The sequence below is a fragment of the Synchiropus splendidus genome, chromosome 10 (genome assembly GCF_027744825.2).
Source record: "Synchiropus splendidus isolate RoL2022-P1 chromosome 10, RoL_Sspl_1.0, whole genome shotgun sequence".
NCBI lineage: Eukaryota > Metazoa > Chordata > Actinopteri > Syngnathiformes > Callionymidae > Synchiropus > Synchiropus splendidus.
Window position 1 is genome coordinate 15,572,828 of NC_071343.1, and position 18,933 is coordinate 15,591,760.

General features: G+C 41.8%; 1 protein-coding gene across 1 annotated transcript in view; it reads left to right on the forward strand.

Moving 5' to 3' along the window:
• Nucleotides 1–18,933, forward strand: part of abca12 (ATP-binding cassette, sub-family A (ABC1), member 12) — a 64,001-nt gene that overhangs the window by 18,605 nt on the left and 26,463 nt on the right. The window contains exons 20-49 of the mRNA XM_053876942.1: nt 23–135; nt 272–339; nt 478–788; nt 1,264–1,376; nt 1,455–1,522; nt 1,658–1,797; nt 2,340–2,470; nt 2,670–2,812; nt 4,324–4,479; nt 4,599–4,816; nt 5,961–6,896; nt 6,967–7,073; nt 9,161–9,255; nt 10,319–10,518; nt 10,592–10,662; nt 10,773–10,903; nt 11,008–11,178; nt 12,614–12,772; nt 12,888–13,077; nt 13,364–13,503; nt 14,541–14,660; nt 14,810–14,900; nt 15,145–15,324; nt 15,683–15,977; nt 16,568–16,682; nt 16,789–17,118; nt 17,419–17,488; nt 17,555–17,689; nt 17,749–17,910; nt 18,024–18,207. Of these exons, the coding sequence (XP_053732917.1) occupies nt 23–135; nt 272–339; nt 478–788; nt 1,264–1,376; nt 1,455–1,522; nt 1,658–1,797; nt 2,340–2,470; nt 2,670–2,812; nt 4,324–4,479; nt 4,599–4,816; nt 5,961–6,896; nt 6,967–7,073; nt 9,161–9,255; nt 10,319–10,518; nt 10,592–10,662; nt 10,773–10,903; nt 11,008–11,178; nt 12,614–12,772; nt 12,888–13,077; nt 13,364–13,503; nt 14,541–14,660; nt 14,810–14,900; nt 15,145–15,324; nt 15,683–15,977; nt 16,568–16,682; nt 16,789–17,118; nt 17,419–17,488; nt 17,555–17,689; nt 17,749–17,910; nt 18,024–18,207 (5,343 nt within the window). The remainder of the gene's footprint in view (nt 1–22; nt 136–271; nt 340–477; nt 789–1,263; nt 1,377–1,454; nt 1,523–1,657; nt 1,798–2,339; nt 2,471–2,669; nt 2,813–4,323; nt 4,480–4,598; nt 4,817–5,960; nt 6,897–6,966; nt 7,074–9,160; nt 9,256–10,318; nt 10,519–10,591; nt 10,663–10,772; nt 10,904–11,007; nt 11,179–12,613; nt 12,773–12,887; nt 13,078–13,363; nt 13,504–14,540; nt 14,661–14,809; nt 14,901–15,144; nt 15,325–15,682; nt 15,978–16,567; nt 16,683–16,788; nt 17,119–17,418; nt 17,489–17,554; nt 17,690–17,748; nt 17,911–18,023; nt 18,208–18,933) is intronic.

The window sequence follows — 18,933 nt, forward strand, 5'->3', positions numbered from 1 at the left end:
TTGATATGTGTTCTTTTTGAAGGATTTTGGATGAAATGATGGCTGTCAAACGTCTCCTTCCGCCACACAGCGCCGCCCAGGAGGTAGTTTCTGGTCTCATTAAGGTCTATGACTCCGTCCTGCAGCCACAGAAAGGCAAGACTTTTTCAGAACCGCTTTCCTATGGCAATTATTGTGTGTCTTGGTCGTGTTGGAAATGTCATATAAGGGTTTTATGAATTTAGGAAGATGAGTGGGAACTGGTTCAATTTTCTTCTTCTTCTTTTTTTAGGAAACAAGTGTCCATGGGAGCAATTAAGAAACCTAACATCACTCAACGTGACAGCCATATTTGAGCACGTAAGATTGACAACTTCAACTATCATGATATATATCATCATTTTTTGGCTTTGTTTGGTCTGTCGGGTCAAATCCATGACGAACAACGATGAATGCTTTGGTAAACTCACCCTGCTTCTTATTTCGGTGTCATTTCAGGTGGATGACGTCATGAAAATGCTTTGGCCCCTTCTCGGATTCAACACTACCATTCCGTTGCAGCTCTCTGACCTCCCACACCAGGAGGTTATGGAAATTGTTCAGCACTCATTGAAGCTCTTTCTCCTGCCGAACATGACCTTTCCAGAGTCCGTCAACACCTGGATACACATTCTCACCAAAGGTGAAGAGCTTGTGGAGGAGACCTTGCCGGAACATCTTGCTGTTTACCCGAAGGCTCTGATCGTCGTTGCAAAGACTTATTTCAAGGGAATCAAGAAAAACACTGGACCCGACACCATCAATATGTTGTGAGTATTTTTCTTTGGGCACCAAAATATAATCTCAGTTTCTTGTCCCATGATTTACAATTCCTGGAAGGTATATCATAATATAATAACCCCTTCATATCTTATTGAGTTATATTTATGACTAAGAGACAAATGAATTCTGTTACCTCCTTAAGAATAAGTGTTACATATGTGGGTTTAAACAGCTGTAGTTGCAATACAGCGATGCCGAAACCTATTACAGAAACCATTAAGAAGCCATTCCAAACAATAAAAAGGATTACATCCAACTTCCTGTTCCTCTAAATGGATGTGATGGTACACAAAAACCTCCAGTTCGGTCATCATTTTACAAGTTTCATTCTGATATATTTTTGCCACCCTGTAGTGAAACAGCTTGCTTTTGTATCGCCAATAGTCGGTTGAATAATGAGCGGCGTGGTTCTTTAACAAAATATGATGAGACATGAAATATTGATATTCGTTCTTTTTGAAGGATTTTGGATGAAATGATGGCCGTCAAGCGTCTTCTGCCGCCACACTGCGCCGCCCAGGAGGTGGTTTCTGGTCTCATTAAGATCCTTCACTTCGTCCTGCAGCCTCAGAAAGGCAAGACTCGCTCAGCTTTTATGAACTTAGAGAGTTCGAAGCGAAAGCTAGTTCATATTTTTGTTTTTTTTATTTTAGGAAACAAGTGTCCATGGGAGCACTTTAGAAATCTAACATCAGACAACATGACAGCCATATTTGAACACGTAAGACTGGCGACTTGTGACAACCGCATTATTTGCTTTTACACTTCATTTTATGAGTCGGGGCAAAGCCATTATGAACCATGACAAATGCGTTGGTGAACTCACCCTGCTTCTGTCCTTGTTTCGGTATTTCAGATGGATGACTTCATGGAAATGCTTTGGCCCCATCTTGGATTCAACACTGCCCTTCCATTACAGCTCTCTGACCTCTCTGAGTTTATTCCCATCATTGAACAAATGCTGAAGGGCGAGGTTGACCACGAGACATGGGAGGAGTAAGGCATCTATTTCACACTCACATGGACTGAATTTACACTTTGAACAGGCTTTATGTAGCTGTCACAAAAGGGTGAAGTTCAAGATGCGGAGACTCATTTTAAATTGGATCTTTCATATCACATTTTACGATTCGAGATTATCACAGTGTCTAATGAAAATGAAAGCTGCGTCCTTTGAAGCCAGAACAGCATGAAAAAAAATCTTGACATTCAACCACAGGTTGTGAATCTGCTCTAAAATGTTTGTTCTTTTCCTGGAGCAACAGAGCTTTCACGGAGTGTGTGCGTGTCTTAAATATAGTTCCCTGTTTGTGTGTCCTCAGCTGATTTCAAAAGAGGGGAGGGAACCAGTCAAACAGGCAGATCCTCCTGTGGCACTGATTCTTTATGTCAACCAATAAATCATATTGTTAATTCAACAACTTAGGTTTCAGTCACAGGCTGAGGGCGCCATCACTCTGTTGTTCTGTCCGCTGCTCTTTTTGGGGTTTTAACTTGATCTTGGAGATGCAATATAACATGCAACATTTTCTTCTCAGACTGGAAGACGTGCTGGAAGTGCTGCTTTCCACCTTCCTACAGCCAGAGCACTGGCACAACGCATCATTTGTTGTGCACCAGTTCAGAAAAGTGGCGGAGCGTCTGCTCAAGAACATGCAAGCTGAGAATGGTAAGCTTTGCACTATTCCAGTGTCACACTTTAATATGAGCAACACACAAAGCAAAATATCCATTTGTCTAAAGTACAATATGATGATTCTGCAAAACACCATGTGTTTCGGAATATTCATCAATGAATAATTCGTAGAGCGTTTTCAACAGTCATCTTCATTGTTTTCACTTGAGCTCTTCTCCTGTCTCTCTTTCAGACATGATTCAAAGCCTACAGATGCCTGTGATGATGCTTATAAAAGAAGTGGCACATTCTTTGAACTCCAGCCATTTAATGTTCTCAGACTTCTCAGGGAAGATGAGGAAGGCCATCGAGCAGACGCTGGAGGCAGCGCAGCAGGTTCTCCTGCCTTGCTTTTCTCTTGCCTTTCTTTACAGCCTTCATTTTCTTTTGAAGGCGTTTCCTGTCGCCTGTTGACTCTCTCTGCTGAATGTGATATATGGCTCGTCCCTAACTCGAAACATGTACTTCAACAACTACTTTCTACTCCTACATGTCTGTATGTCCTCAGCAGGAACAGCACCTTCTTGTACTTTTATAATTTATAACTACTTTTTCACTAATATTATATGCCTCATTTATGACAACTACCGTAAGAAAGAAACTCAATAAAATCATTATTCATTTATCATAAAAGTAACTACAGACAAAACAAGCATTTTCACTGCAAGTAAGACAACATTAACTGCTCATGGACCTCGACGACTTTTTACCAACTCTACCCACAGTTGTTGCAGTGTTAAGTACGCACTACTGTAACTAGGAACGCTGTTGCGCCTTTAACTACTTGTGTCTCCTGAGAAGCACTGGTACAAGAAAACTTTATTTATTTATTTTTTTGCCAATCCGCTGGTTCAACTCCACCTGCAAGTACTATGACTACATCTTCTGTATGACTGTAGAAATACATTAGCAAACCATTACTGCAATAACATGCCATTATTTAATTGTTATCATACTCACTAGTGCTACTCTCGACAAGTAATGCAACCAGCACTACTTCTGTGAGTACTACGTTATAAAAGTTATTTTGGAACTATCTCGACCTAATCCTTCTTGAGTTAGAACTACTGAATTTCATTGAAGTGCCGCTTACTACACTCCTGTCGACTTCTTTTAAATCTACTTAATAATACTACACCCTCAGGCACATCAAAAGCTTATTGAAAACAATAGTGTTTTCTAAATTATTGGTGCAAGAAAGTATCGATACACTCAAATATTGCGATACGTGATTCAGCAATATCGTATCAATATTTTTGCTAAAATATTTAATTACTTTATTGTGTGATATTGTCTTTTACATTTGTGACGTGGTTTCCTGCACCTGATCTTGTACTTCATTATTGTCCATTTATTTCTTATATGGTTTTTTGACAATATATTCCTGAACTTACAGTATCGCAATGTATCGCAATATAGCATATCACCACTCTGGTATCAAGATCCATATTGTATTGTGAAATAGATGCCAATACAAAGCTCTAAATAAATAATCTAAGTAAAACTGCCATGACAAATAAATAATACATAGCGCTATGCTCACAAAACAGTAATTCTCTTCTGAAGTCCTACCAAAGCTTTGTGAGTGTCCATCAGTCTTGCTTCTGAGTGTGGTCTCTTTGTTCGGAGTGATGATACCTGTGTGAGATGTATGCCCTTCTCATTGTGCATCTATAAATTGCGTGCTGCTAGATAATATGATATTTCCCTTGTGTCGCAACCTTTTCTTTTCATCACTGAGCACTTTGTTCTATTTTTGCCACAGTCTTTTGTAACAGAACAGGTTTTCTGAGCTCAGTGGCTGCAGAAGACGATAATAATGGCTGTTTTTTTTTCAAATTCCTCAGACAAACAGGACTTTGGAGTGCAGTGAAGCGGTGAAAATATGGGAGCCAGTGGGTTTAAACCACAGCGGCCTGGCTATGTGGTGCGAGACATACCTGCAGAATGTTCTAGAAGCCTATGAAGAATCAGATACTGTGTACAGCGGGCTAGGCATGAAGGTACACACCTCATTCTGAGCTCATTTTTAAACTGCTTTGACAATTTCACCACCTGATGGCACTGTTGTCACATGCAAATGCTGCTGTCACGCTTAAACTGTATTCCTGCTTCTCCCCAGAACATGGATGAGAAACCGATGACTGCCGGCCGTATGGCGTCGACCATTGTCAACGGCCTTCACTCTCTTTACCAAGTCAACATGAACCGCTCTGCTTTGTCAGAGCGGTTCATCGCAGCTGTCAGTTTTGAGCTCTCTACACTGATGGGCAAACCTATGAGCCCCAGTGCACAACGGCACTTGTATGAACAGCTCCAGGAAATGTTGCCGCAAGAGAGGTGACTATACATGACTATGTTTTTATGATCACAAGGCTTTTTATTAGCATCTGACTTAGTAATTTATTGTTTGTACCTAACTCAGGCAAATGTTAAACACAGTCCCAGCTGTGGGCCAAAAAATGATATTCAGTTTGCACTTGACTCTAACTGGCGTTTCTTAAACAGGAAACAAAGGTCTAAATAAAAGTCAATACTAGTCTCTTTTATCAATTATAGGCTCCTAAAGCACCTCAATGGTTCTCTCTGCTCATAACACAAGAATCAATCATGTCCGTGGCTTTTGGGTAGCGATGGTTCGAAGCGGTATCATGAGGCAGTATTGCGGGGTTGATGAATCAGTGTCTTCATTTTCAGAGGCCACTAGATGGCGCTCTAGGTTATAAATGAGGTTTTGTTGCATTAGTTGTTGAAGTCTAAATATTTTACTGCAGACATTGCCATCTGGTGGCCGATATGGCCGGCTGGCTTGGGCTCCTGGGCTCTAAGTTTGGTGCACCATTTTGCAATATTAATGTTGTCTTTGGTTTGCCTGTTGTATTTTGATGATTCACAATCTAATTTTCTGACATCTGTCATCCGATGCCGATTCCTGACTGTTTACCTTATTGTGTTCAGAGCGATGGCATAGTTGAAGGTAGAGTTTAATTTCAGACTGTCATAATATCATCCAGTGGCTCCCAGACCTTCAGGGGTTTATCACACCAGTTTGATATGCACTTGCTTGACAGCCCTGAATACACTTAGTAAGCATGTGACTATTTTGAGAAATACTCCGCAATGTTTGCTGTTTTAGAAGGAAAAGCATTACTGGGTTTGAGGATGGATGTTTATTTCACTGATACATCCAGATTAATACACGTTTTTTGTGCATGTAGGAGTCAAGATAAACAGATATTTGTATTGTCACATGAACAGAGGTGACTCAGTGAAAATATGTGCCGCTACATTTGCATTTTTCTTTTAAAGAGCGGTTTTGCTCGCCTCGTAAATGGATTCCCCGCCTCCTGTCAAGTGTTGTTATGAGGCCAACATAATGATCAGGAGTGAAACTATCAGCTCTGACTATGCGGTCCTGAGGACATTGATCACACTTCAACTAGTGCAGGCAGTTGGATTCACTTATTTTCTGTCTCCTCTACAGTTTGTTTGCCGTGGAAATGATCTTCGCTGAGCTGGTGTCCATGGCTCCGATGTACGAGCCGCACTTCAAGGCGGTGCAGAAGGCCCTGGACCACATCCTTAAAAATGGTCAGCTCATGCAAAACGGGAGCCTGTCTGAAGACCTTCTTGAAGAGGCTGTTATGATCTTACTTCACTCCGCCAACATCACCGCGGAGGACTTGATGCCCCTGTGGGACAAGTTGCAGGCAAACCACACAGATTCGTACATGCAGATCATCAGAACTGTGATGAAACTGATGATGGATCTGGGCTTGTTCAAGGATGTGCCGATGGGTGAGAAGCAGATACACAAATTTTTGGGATCCGCCACCACAAAAAGGATGATAAAGAATGCGTTGGAGATGGTTTCGTGGTGGATGACCACAGAAGACTTTGGACTGGATCTGTTGATGGATGCCGTGCCCAAAATGTTTGACATCATTAAACAGTTCTTCTCAGCTCTCAGTGAGATGGGCATGGATGTCCCCTGCTTGGAAATGTATAGCCCCCTCATTAAAAATACAGTTGCAGTGCTGAGGCAGTTGATCAGAACCAGCAGTCTTCTGGATATGATGGAGCAGAGTATGCATCCACAGCAAGAGGCAGCGAGTACAGACGTTCAACAGTTCTGGCGACAACACAAAGAGCCACCAAAGTATCCTAGGGTCCCAATGGACGACTTCATTGACCTATTTTCCATCAACTACAAGCATTTGTTTGAAGCTCTCAGTGTCCCTCCAACCACGGGTGAAATGATCGAAACTGTTCATAAGTTCTTTGCACATCCAGACCTGACTATTGTGATGAACGGCTTATTAAGAGAAGTCTCCTGGGACATGAGCCCACCAACAGAAATGACCATCAACGCTTCCATCGGCGTCATCTCCTACCTCACCAGTTCGGATATGACTGAAGTGTAAATATCATTCCCTCTTCTTGTCAAATTACCAAGGCATGATATTAATTGCTATTGTATTTGCTCTCAGGTCATTTTTGCATCCCTTACTGAAAGCTATGGAAATGCTGCCTGATGAACTTCCATTTGCTCCGAGTCTCAGATATGTGGCTGCTCTTCTTGCCAGTGAAGCTCATGGTAACTTCATTAGAAACATTTCAAATGTCACGTAAATATCCAAGACCAGCACATTTCGAGATCGAGACTGTGAAAGAGTGGGGCTGAGTCAATACCAAGATCGGGACGAGACTGAATACAGAACATCGTTCCAGTTTAGATTAGGGAACATTTATCACTCTAAAATGTTACTCTTCTGAGTAACACTGAACCTGTAGGACACCTCCGAAATTCCTTTTAAGTTAGCTCAATTACAACCCTATGTTCGTCCCTTTTAGAGTTATTCAGTTTACAAATGGACGGATGAAGACCCTATATATGACCTCCAGGTTGGGGCGGAGGTAATTACTTGGCATGGCACTCAGAGTCAGAGCTCTGTTCTTACAAACAAAACAGTGGCCTTGACATAAAATCCTGAATCCAGCGTGACAGAGACTATGGTTTCTGAGACCTGGAAAATGTCCCTCTCCCAATGGGTCTCATGTACAACAACACATCAGCTCTCCTTGCAACAATGTCACTCATATTCACGGCAACTCAGATGCTGAAGCTTTCCATCTGCTCTGTATCCACCCTCCTCCTGCTCTGAGTCTCTGATGAGTGACTGAGCTATTTTGCCTTTATCAAGGGGAGATGCCAGCCCTCTGTCAAAGGGAGCTAATTTTGTCTGATTGGTAATGTTGAAATGGGGACAAGGGTGAAATTGAATTGAGAGTTCCATCTACGTTCTGCTGAGAATCATGCCCTTTACTGATCTTCAGCTCTTTTTCAGTCAGAACTGAAGGCGGGAAACAGATGACACCGCACTTTTTTAACATGATATGGTAGAAAAAGTTCACCCTGAAGTGAGGCTAGCACACGCGTGTGTCAAAGAGCGACTCAGAAGGTTTTGTCTATGTCAGAAAAAAGAAGAGCCAGAAAAAAAGTCTTCATTTCAACCCAGGGTCGTGAGATTAAATGGGTTTCCTGAGAAGGGTGACGAGGCGAGACTGGGTGAAGTGAGCTCCGTCATTTGCCGGAGGGGGGTTTTCTCAGCAACTGGGCTGCCCCATTTTGTGTCTCAATTCTGGATCAGTAATATCCTGGGATGCCTCAATCAACCTGTCATCTTGGGGCTAAATTCCCAGGAAAACAGATGAATGGATGTAGCGGAGTGGACTAGTTTGCCCTGGCGACTATTTGGGTTCACTTACATAACCTCACCACTCAGGAAAGACCATCCTGTTGGAAATCCATCAAAATGCAGTGCTCTTTCTCTCCATTTCCATTCAAGCTGAGTCATGCTCTCCGCCTTAATTTATAAATATATGTGTTCTAATAGCGTCATTTTCCTGGAATCTGTGGTGGTGCTGTGTTCTCTATTGCAGTCCAGCAGTCGCTGTTCTCATTGTGTGTGTGACAGAAGTGAGGCGTCATTTATTCAGCAGATATGAAAAATAAGACTTCACACCAGCTTAGCTTGAGCTCCCCAAGTGCCCGAGGCCATATGGCTGTTTTCCAGGGGAGAGCCACTCAGCACCTTTTTAAATCTCATTAGCAAAGTAGAATTCAATCATTCATCCTGCATGCTGTTGCTAAACATCTCCTCCTCACTCTCACACAAGTGGACATCTATGACCTGCTTTTAATTGGCGTCTGTTCTTGTGTGATAATTTTTTAAGTGCATGCATTCACTGCGCGAGCAGGGACCTCACTCGCACGTCTCGTGCCGGAGCTCAAAGGCAGGATGTTGTACAGGCCAACAACAGGCCTGTAGGTGTTCAGCGCCCTGAAATGAAACGTGGCCATTGTCTCATTTTGGGCTAATGACTTATTCCGTCAGTGCTGGAGGTGCTGCCTTTCTTAGCGCTTGTCAGATGTGTTTTAATGCACGGCAGCATCCAACACCGCTGACCCCTCTGGCCCCATCACTCGCACTCAGGCGTTCGCTTTAAGCACATCATTAGCTACTCGTTGCCTGACAACGCCTGCCTGTAGTGGGGCCGGTCGTAATGAAGCCCAGTGGGATGTCATGTTATTTTGTCACCTTGTAGACCTTCATGCCCTCTTCTTCCGATTCACTTCTAACAGTCGCTCTTTCCTTTTCCCCCCTGTCTCTCCATTCCCAGAGATCCAGGCGATCATGAAGACAATAATGGAGTTCCTGGAGATGGGCATGGCTGACCCAAATCCCTCGCAGATTTGGGACAAAATCACCGCACAGGTTTTTGCCTTCTATCACCCATACTTTTAAAACCATTGTGATAAAGGCTCTCTAACAGTTCTGGCTAAGGATGATCAGATGGTTTGCATAATAATCTCACAAGATTGGACTTACTTGCTTAGGTGGAGGTGGGACACCTTCTTACTTTTGTTTCATTATCTAGTTAGCAGTTCTTGTAGTCCGAAACAATATGTCCAAAACAATATGACGAAATGGAGGGGGTTCGTGACAGTTCTAAGATTATACTTTCCCACATTTGCCATATCTTATAGACTTGATATGACTATGATATGACTATGACTAACTTATGATATGACTACATGGACAAATATTGTCAGTAGTAGTACACAGTTTATGGTTATACAGTACGTACTTTAAAAATGTTGGATTTAATGTTTTTCAAATGAGGTTGTGATATAATGGTCCAAAAGAAACAGAACCATGACTGGGTTATTTATGAGCTGGGGTGAGAATTTATCCCACGACTCTGGGTCAAGATTTTGACCCTACAATGAGGGAAAATGTTCAAGTTGTTGAGGTAACACTACCAAGATTACGCTACAAAGTGTAATCATTCTATCGCCAACATTTTCTAAAAATACTACGGGATTGCTGAAGCCTATCCAAGCTCCTTTGGGCGAGAGGAAGGGTACTCCTTGGACAGGTCGCAGGCCTATTACAGAGACAAGCCTCGCACATATACTCACACCAGAGAAGACCACCTGAAGAAGCTGAAGTGAAAGAGTTGCAATGTCCTACATGGTTCTCATTGTTAATGTCCGCTATAATCAGTCGAGGGCTGATGAGGCTTCATGAAATGGTGTCCTTTTCAGAGCCCAATTGTTGGCAATCTTGGTTTTTAAATAATGTGCGCATTCATTGAAATGTTTTTTCAATTCCAAAGATTTAAGGGCAGAGGGTGCCATCTAGTGGGCTCTGAAAATGCAGGCACTGTTTCATAAAGCCTCACAGGCTCATCTTCTGGCAAGGAGTTGAATAGTAGAATAGGAGAATGAGACCTGACCTGGTGGGCTTCACAATTTATGGGAATGTGTTGTGGTAGGTGTGCATGCTGGAGAAAAAAGAGTCGGTGCAGGACGTGATGTCTTCTTTATCCCTGGAGCCCGGACTTGTGTGTGAGGTTGTGCTGCCGGTGCTACAGATGATGATCAAAATCAGGAGCATAAATACATCTGAGCTCATGGAGGCCTTGTTCGAGACTGTCATCGGGGACCCTGCCACCTATAAAGTCGAAGCAAACTGGTACTGCATTGTTTCATTAATTATTAAAGCATACATTTACAACTTTATCCACAGTCTACTTGTCTCGCTGCAGGACTTCTGTGATCAGCCAAAGTATGGGTTTCAACCACTCCAACTTTTTTGGCTTCAACGCAACATCCCAGAGTGAGACACTTCTGACAGACATATAGATCCCCAACAATAAAAAGATAATAAATAATGCTCATATAGTATGTCATACTTTTCACTGATGTACCATAAATCTGTTTTTTCAGCTACAATAAGTGTTGGCGGGTTGATGAAAAATGAGAGCGCTTTCATTGACGACATCAACAAGTACATCGATCTCCCTCCGGCTGCTCTTCGTGTGCTGACGACAACAAAGCTACCCAGAAACAATGTCCAGGTGAAACTCTTCTTAACTTCAAGCAATGATCCCTGCCGTTACTTACTAGTCAGTAGTTCACCATCTGAAACCTTCTTCACCTGTCGTTGATTGTCTCCATCCAGATCCTTGGTTGGTTGGTCAACCTTCGTCACTGCCCCGCCGGAGAAGACTTGAAAATGGAGGAGAAGGATAGAGCCCTGTTTACATGCTTTTGCAATATGAACGTGGGCGAGTGGTACAGCTTCACAATGGTGATGGCTCATCACGTGGACTTGGAGAAATTCGTCTACAGAGTAAGGCTGAAACATTTTCAACTCCTCTGTTCTGTGATAAGCTCCACTCTTTTCTCCATAAAAGCTGAACGGACAAAGAAATCCAACCATCCTATGCAAGCCTGTGAATGTTTGAGGTCATTTTGCCAGTGAGATAGGTGTAGACAATGATCTGGTCCTGTCAGAGGAAAGAATAGCTTTTTAATAGCAAGAGAATTTCAATAAAAGATTTTGGTGAATTTGGGACAAATGTAACTGCAAGGCTCTTAAGCCAACTTCATTATGTGATCTGTATCTTACTTCTTACACGTCCGTTGGCTAAAAAGAACAGAAAATTGAGCCTATTAATGTCACGACAGCATGAGTACAAGGTCTCCTGTTGGATGGGATTATGGTCAGGACAAGACAAGACTGGACTGTTATTTGCCTGAGATGTTACTGGTACCAACATTCTAGGCTCATTACATTTCTTCAGCAGCCACATTATGTACTATGACTGTAAAATACAAAAGAAAGGAGAAAAAAAAACGTTTTATTATGTTATTAGATGATAAAAATAATCTACAGCTGTTGGTTGCTTGTGTTTTGTGTAATTTAAAATACATTTATATATATATGGGATATGGGAGATATGTCTCCCATATTTCAAATTATATTTCCAATTGTAATGCACTTTAAGAAACAAGAGAAACTGAAAAAGGTTACATGATATGATGTTTGTTATATTATTAAGTTAGTTAAACTCAAAATGAACAAAATCATGAGGACCCACACTTTTCCCAGATCTGTCCTAATCCAACATGTCCACTGCCTTTCTTTACCTGAAACCCTTACTCCTCCGAAAAGATGAGCTGGTGAAGCTTCAATGCCCACTAGGTGGCACTCTCTGCGCCAAAATCTTTGGATTTGAACCACTTCAATGAAACCTCACATCATTTTTAAGAGAGCGCCTCCTACTGAGCTCTGTAAGTAAGGAGATCGTTTCATGAAGCCTCATCAGCCCATGACCACTCCTTCGGATAAACTGCAGTAATTTCTGATCTCTGTTGATATCGTTCACATTGTTCAATGTGATTCCTTATATTAGTATTAGTGTGTCTTTATCATACAAAGTGTTTTCCTTGGAAACACAAATGCATAAATATATATATATATATATATATATATATATATATATATATATATATATATATATATATATATATATATATATATATATATATATATATATATATATATAAGCTCTTGTACATAATTCATTCCTCAATTTTAAACTCTCATTATCCAACCCATGCAGTTTTAACAATTATTTTGGTTTGAGTTGTTCCTCCTACGCACGACTCAGAGCCTCGACTGAAATTTTGCTTTTTGAACATATCAGCTGTCATTCTCTGTCAAGACTGAGAAGTTGGCAGGTGAGGCATTTGTGACAGTTTTCAATGCTGTTCCCTTTCAGATGGTTTTGTCTGAGGACATGCAGAACATGGTGACAGTCATGCTGAAGGTGGTTGACATGATTGTGAAGATGATGGACGAGATAATGCCCTCTGTCAATGAGCTGCATAGTTACCTGATCTCTTTGAAAGACCTCAACCTGGGCCCCCAATTTCATCAGGTATGCTGAACAATAACACCTGCAAAGTCTCATGTCCAGCTGTTTTCATGACAGTTTTGTTCTTTGAAATGATTTCAGAAACACCTTTAATAATGCTGACTCATGCTTTTCTCAGATGTCCAGACGGGAGAGGCGGGACATTTCTGCCCAGGCCACCTTCGTCACCCTCTCACGGGCGTTGTGCCGCCATGGAATCGTGGCTCTGATGGGGATTTCTAAACTCCCTATGAGTTCACACTCCCAATGGTTGAGCAGCCAAGAGAAGGAAGAGCTGATCGACAGGTTCAAGATCCCACGAAACGCCAGTACGTTTACTTATTATTCCTACTCATCCTACCAATCCCATGAGTGAAACTCTAAATCCATCGGCTTTCGGGTGTGGGTTACTCGTCCAGTTCCTGCAGACTTACAGTACATGCCATCAAAAAATTATTGACGTATCTTAATAAACCCTAATTTTACAATGCAAATGAGAGCGGGGGGAAAAAATAGGAGTCCAAGTAATTCAACGCCACAGGTTTTCATTCATGAGAACTTAAAGACACAAATGTATTCGATGCAAAGCAAATGTTTCCATTGGTCCCTCTGCAGCTCCGTACTGCACCAACATGTACTTGGAGATGGTCGGTACTACCGGAGGAGCCATCGCGTGGGCCTTCCTCAAGCCAATGCTGATGGGGGAGATCCTGTACACCCCAGACACGCCTGTCACCAGAGCCATAATGCAGAAGGTAATGAACGTGTGTCAACATCTGTTTTGGATTTGGGCATTTGACAATAAGCTAACATCCAAGGTTAAGGAGTTTGATTCTGCATGACCTCCAACCAGGATATCATGTGATCACTCACTGATACTCCGGAACCGATGAGTTTATTTGGGTGATGTTTTGAATCACCACCTGAATCCACAAAACTTCAGAAAGGATTTATCATCCTCACTGAAGCTGCAGCCCTTTCTTCTTTCTTCCACTGTGTGTGTTGTTTGAGTGAGTTCATGTTCCATTGAGCTCATTGCTGCTAATGCCATTTCAAATGCTGGTAAAATTCATATAGATCATGGGTGAGGAATTCAAAAATATACAAAAATACAAAATAATCTTAAATCAAATTTATTAGTATTATTTTTTTTTTTGCGACTTAGGTATAAAAAACAGGGATAAATGTCATTATGCAATGACATTATATTCATTTTATTTTATCATTCAGAATCTCAGTATAAATCATGAATAATGTAATGATCTTTTTATTATTTTTTATTATTATTCTTTTGTTAAAAAACACAATTAGTTTATTTAGCAATATAAATTTTAAATACAAAAATACACTTTGGGCAAAAATACTGCTTAAAACTGCCGATTAAAACATTCTAATCCACAAAGAAAAATACAGATTTGTAAAAGTTATATTGTCATATTATCTGACAAATTTAAATAAAACTATCACTCGTAAACAATTATTGTAAAATGTTTAATTCTATGAATGCTGTCAATAAAACTAAGATGACCTTATCAAATGCTGATACTCAAGATGAACAGCACATTCATTCAAAATTTCACTATTTAGTCAAGAAATTCACAAACTTCACGTCAGCGAATGTCTGCTGCATTTTAATATAATTCATTTTTTCTGGTGTCAGAAAACGACCCGTGCATTAACAGGGTGTAAAATAGCATTTGTATGCTTTCATCGCGTCATAACTTGATTGATGACTGACGCCAGCACTGCTGATTCACGCTCATTTTATTCTGCTTTTCCTGTCCTTACCCAGTCCAACAGCACTCTGCATGAATTTGCAAACCTGAGAAAGTACTCTGAGGAGTGGATTGAGTCATCCAACTACATCCTGAAGTCTGCCAAACTTCTCAGTCAGACTCTGCCGTTGCTGCAGGTGAGTCGACTTCTTGAATCAATTCGTCGCCGGGTCACGGTTGTTTAAAATGATAATATGATGGAATACTTTCACTTCATTGTTTTTGACAAGCTTCTGCCGCAGAATGTTGAAGTCTTGCGTTGTCTCTTTCATTTCTGTCCTTGCAGAATTCTCTGGGGAACAGGTTTGTGAAGAACTTTATTGAGATGCAGACTGACATTGATGTAGGCAGAATGAAGGAAACGCTCAACAGCTTCTGTGAGTGAAACTTCAAAACCATCCTCTTGCATAAGATGTTCCACCAAGTTCAAGTTGCCTCCGCTCTTTAGTCTGCTAAAGACGTTGGCTGAATGTTTAAGAGATTTTAAAAACACTTTAATATTCAATTTTGTTGCTTCACTTTTTCATTGAAAGTTTTTAATTCTCTGCGAAAATCAGGTCAAAACTTTGGAGACATAAACTTTGATTTATCCGGTAAACTGTTTTTCCTGCTTTTCCAAAGCCAACCTGACAAAGATGCTGGAGGAGAACAAAGAGATGGTGAATCAGGTCACTGCCCTGTCCACCCTGATGGTCAACATCTCCTCCTGCATAACGTTTGATCGCTACCGAGGCTACGACTCTGAGGAGCAGCTGGACGCCAAGGCTCAGGAGCTCGCGAAGGACCGAAGACTCTTTGGAAGTGAGTGAACGCTGCGCTACATTTAAAGACTGAATTAATTTAACTGCCCTTTAGCTCCAGACAGCGCTGCATGCATCCCAGATTTACAATCTTTCCAATCTCCTTGAGTGGCTGCTGATTTGTGTTCTTGAGCTAAATTATGGCAATGTCATCTTCTCTCACCTATTGGACATCGTGCTCTTCAACACAAGCAGCAGCATCATGTCGGCGTTTGTGTTGTAAACATACATCTTCAATGCCATCGGATGTCTGTCTTTTGGTAACATTCAGAAGAAGAATATAAAGTTGTGCGACGCAAACCAAAGTACACAAACCTCGCCGATCGCTGGTCATTTATAGTAAATGCCCTTCCTTGCAGGTGTCATTTTTAAACTGCCTAAAAACGGTGACTCTTCTGCCACACTGCCGCCCAAAGTCCCCTACACCATCCGTATGCACATGGACAACGTGATGCGCACAGACAGAACTCGGAGGCCTTTCTATTCCAAAGAACGGCACCTGACCTCCTCGATGTCCTATCGCTACAACCGGGGCTTCGTGTACCTGCAGGAGAACATTGAACGTGCCATCATTGAGACCCACACTGGACAGAGAGTGACGGATCCTGCCGTGCAAATTCAGCCTTTCCCATATCCTTGTCATTTCCGTGATGAGTAAGTGAAGAAACCCTGCTACTGTCTGTCTGTCTGTCTGTCTGTCTATCTATCTATCTATCTATCTGTCTGTCTGTCTGTCTGTCTGTCTGTCTGTCTGTCGATCTATCTATCTATCTATAACATACCTGAGCCTTATTATTTAGAAGAACCAGTGGCAGTAGCCAAGTAGCCATACAAGGTTGCCATCAGCTTGTACGTCCATACACGCTGCTGTCCGCATCAATCACGCTGGAAAATAATGCCCTGGAGAGCGTCTTAAAGAAAGAGGCGATGTCTTCTAAGAGGAGCTCCAGTGGGCCGCCATATCGGGCAGGCCGCTTTCACGCCGACCTTGAGATATGGCGATCCACGCCTCTCTATCCGGCTGATTTATGACTCGGCTACACCATGTCTTATGTGATGACTGTGAAAAATGGCCGAGTGATCTAACAAGAGGCGAGCTTTGTATCGTGCTCCACATAGCATCAGTAGAAAAAAAAAAAGTTGTGTTTCTGATAAAATAGATATTGCTTTGGTGTCTGACTCAGTGACCGATGTGATGGATTTGAAGGACCGTGATTGACACTCATCATCTCATAATTCCTCAGATACCTGGAGGCCATCTCTTTTGTCTTCCCGCTCATGCTGATGATCGCCTGGATTCTGTTCGTGGCGGATTTTGTGAGGAAGTTGGTTTATGAAAAAGAGCTGCGACTGCATGAGGTAAACAGTTATTCCTCGTAACATTCACTGCTCTGGCATTATGGGATGCGAGGGAGGGGTTCGATCAGGTTCCACAGTAAGTAAAAATATTTTACATTTACTGCAGTACATGAAGATGATGGGGGTGAATCCTCTCAGCCACTTCTTCGCTTGGTTCCTGGAGTGTGCGGCTTACCTGGTCTTCACCATCATCATCCTCACTCTGGTGTTGAAACACAGCGGCATCCTCTCCAACAGTGACGGGTTCCTCCTCTTCCTGTTCCTCTGTGACTACGGTCTGAGCATCGTGGCCTTCAGCTACCTGGTCAGCTCTTTCTTTGACCGGAACTACATCGCCGGTCTCAGTGGAAGCCTGCTCTACATCCTCGCCTTCTTCCCTTACATTGTGGTCATGGCCCTGGAGGGCAAGCTCACCTTCTCCCAAAAGAGCCTCATGGTGAATCACTATCACAAACTCTGCGGTTCTCTATATGTTTTTATGTCTTTAAATAACGTCTTTCGTCAAAGTTCATTGACTATAATTATTCTTTTTGGTGTTTAACACATCAAATAAAGAAAAAAATATATAAATAAAAAAAAGCACATTTCTGTTCTGCCTATTTTCTGAATAGCGGTATTTTCTCCTGGACAACTTGATCAGCTGATAGATAAGATAAACTCCAAAATATATGTTTATAAACTTTGAGAATAAGTCTGGTTGTTTTCTTTTTTAAAGTGTTACTGTTTGTTTTTCCAGAGTATATTTTCCCCCACCTGCTTCAGTTACGCCAGCCAGTATATGACTCGCTTTGAAGCGCAAGGAGACGGTACAAGAATATACTTAGTGACCCACTAAGCATCATCAGGATTCTTACAAATTATGTTTTCTTTAGGGATTCAGTGGAGCAACTCCTACACTTCCCCCATCGCCGGAGATGATTCCTCCTTCGGCTGGCTGTGCTGGCTGATGCTCATTGACTCCGTCCTCTACTTCACCATAGGGGCCTACATCCGTGCTGTGTTTCCTGGTGAGTGGATCTTTCATTCATATTATCTTAAGCTTATTTACAACTCACTTCCCTTCTAGGAGCTTATGGCATCCCTGCGCCGTGGTACTTCCCCTTCCAAAAGTCTTTCTGGACCGGCATGTTCTGCAGCTCGCCGTCACAAAAGAAAGGCTCAAGCGGTCTCCTCTTCTTCAACATCATGCAGGAGAACCATTCCGTCCTCTCGGATACTAAAGGGAAAGGTACAAAGAGAAATGACAATTGATTGTGTCAGCAGCAGATAAAAATAGAGCATTTGTTTTGTCTCATCTTTTGTGCTTTCAATCGAGCTGCTTATGTGTTTCTCTGTTTCTAGGCCAAAGCTCTCTTTCCACCCAAGAAGGTGGAGATTTCTCTCATCTCCCTGTGGGCGTCACCCTCCACGGTCTCACCAAAGCCTATGGCGACCGAGTGGCCCTTGAAAACCTCAACCTTACCTTCTATGAGGGTCATGTGACGTCCCTCTTGGGTCACAACGGAGCCGGCAAAACCACCACCATGTATGTACACCCCGTCTGGTACCTGAGATGTAAACCGCCGTGTTTTAAATTGAATTTTACCCCGACTTTCATCATCTCGGGAAGCTGCTGCTGACAAGCAGATTGTTTTGTTTAAATCTGGCAGCGTGTATGTATTCTGTTAGCATATAGCCTGATGGGTCTTCATGAAATGGAGCACTGCCATTTACATTTTAAATGTGGCTCTTTTTGCTGATAGAAGCTCTTGAAGCTTCTGGAGTGCAGCAGCAGCAGCAGAAAACTGTAGAAAAACAGTCACCCCTCATTTTCTTTTTTATGATAAAGCAGGAATATTCCTGCTTGATATTAGTTAAGAAATAAAATAATTTTCTATTTTTTCTATCCAAGATGGTTCGCGTTAAAATGAATCCTTATTTTTCATCAGGTCTTTATTTTACTTGATGAATATCTTGCCCTCAGAAATGTATAAATATTCCCAGTTTTCTTAAATATTAATTTTATATAAATTGGTTGCAGTGTATTTTGTTCTTTTTCATTTTTTGTCACTTTTCTTCTTGTTCTGTAATGGTGTTTCGTTCTTTTGATAATGATTGTTCTTTTTCTTGTCCTTGTTGTGCTACTTCTTATTGTTCTTGTTCTTGTTGTTATTGTTCTTCTCCTCTTCCTCCTTCCTCCATTCTCCACCTTTTCCTCTTCCTAATCCCCCTCTTTGTTCTCCTCATTCTTTTTCCTTGTCTTGTTCTTCTT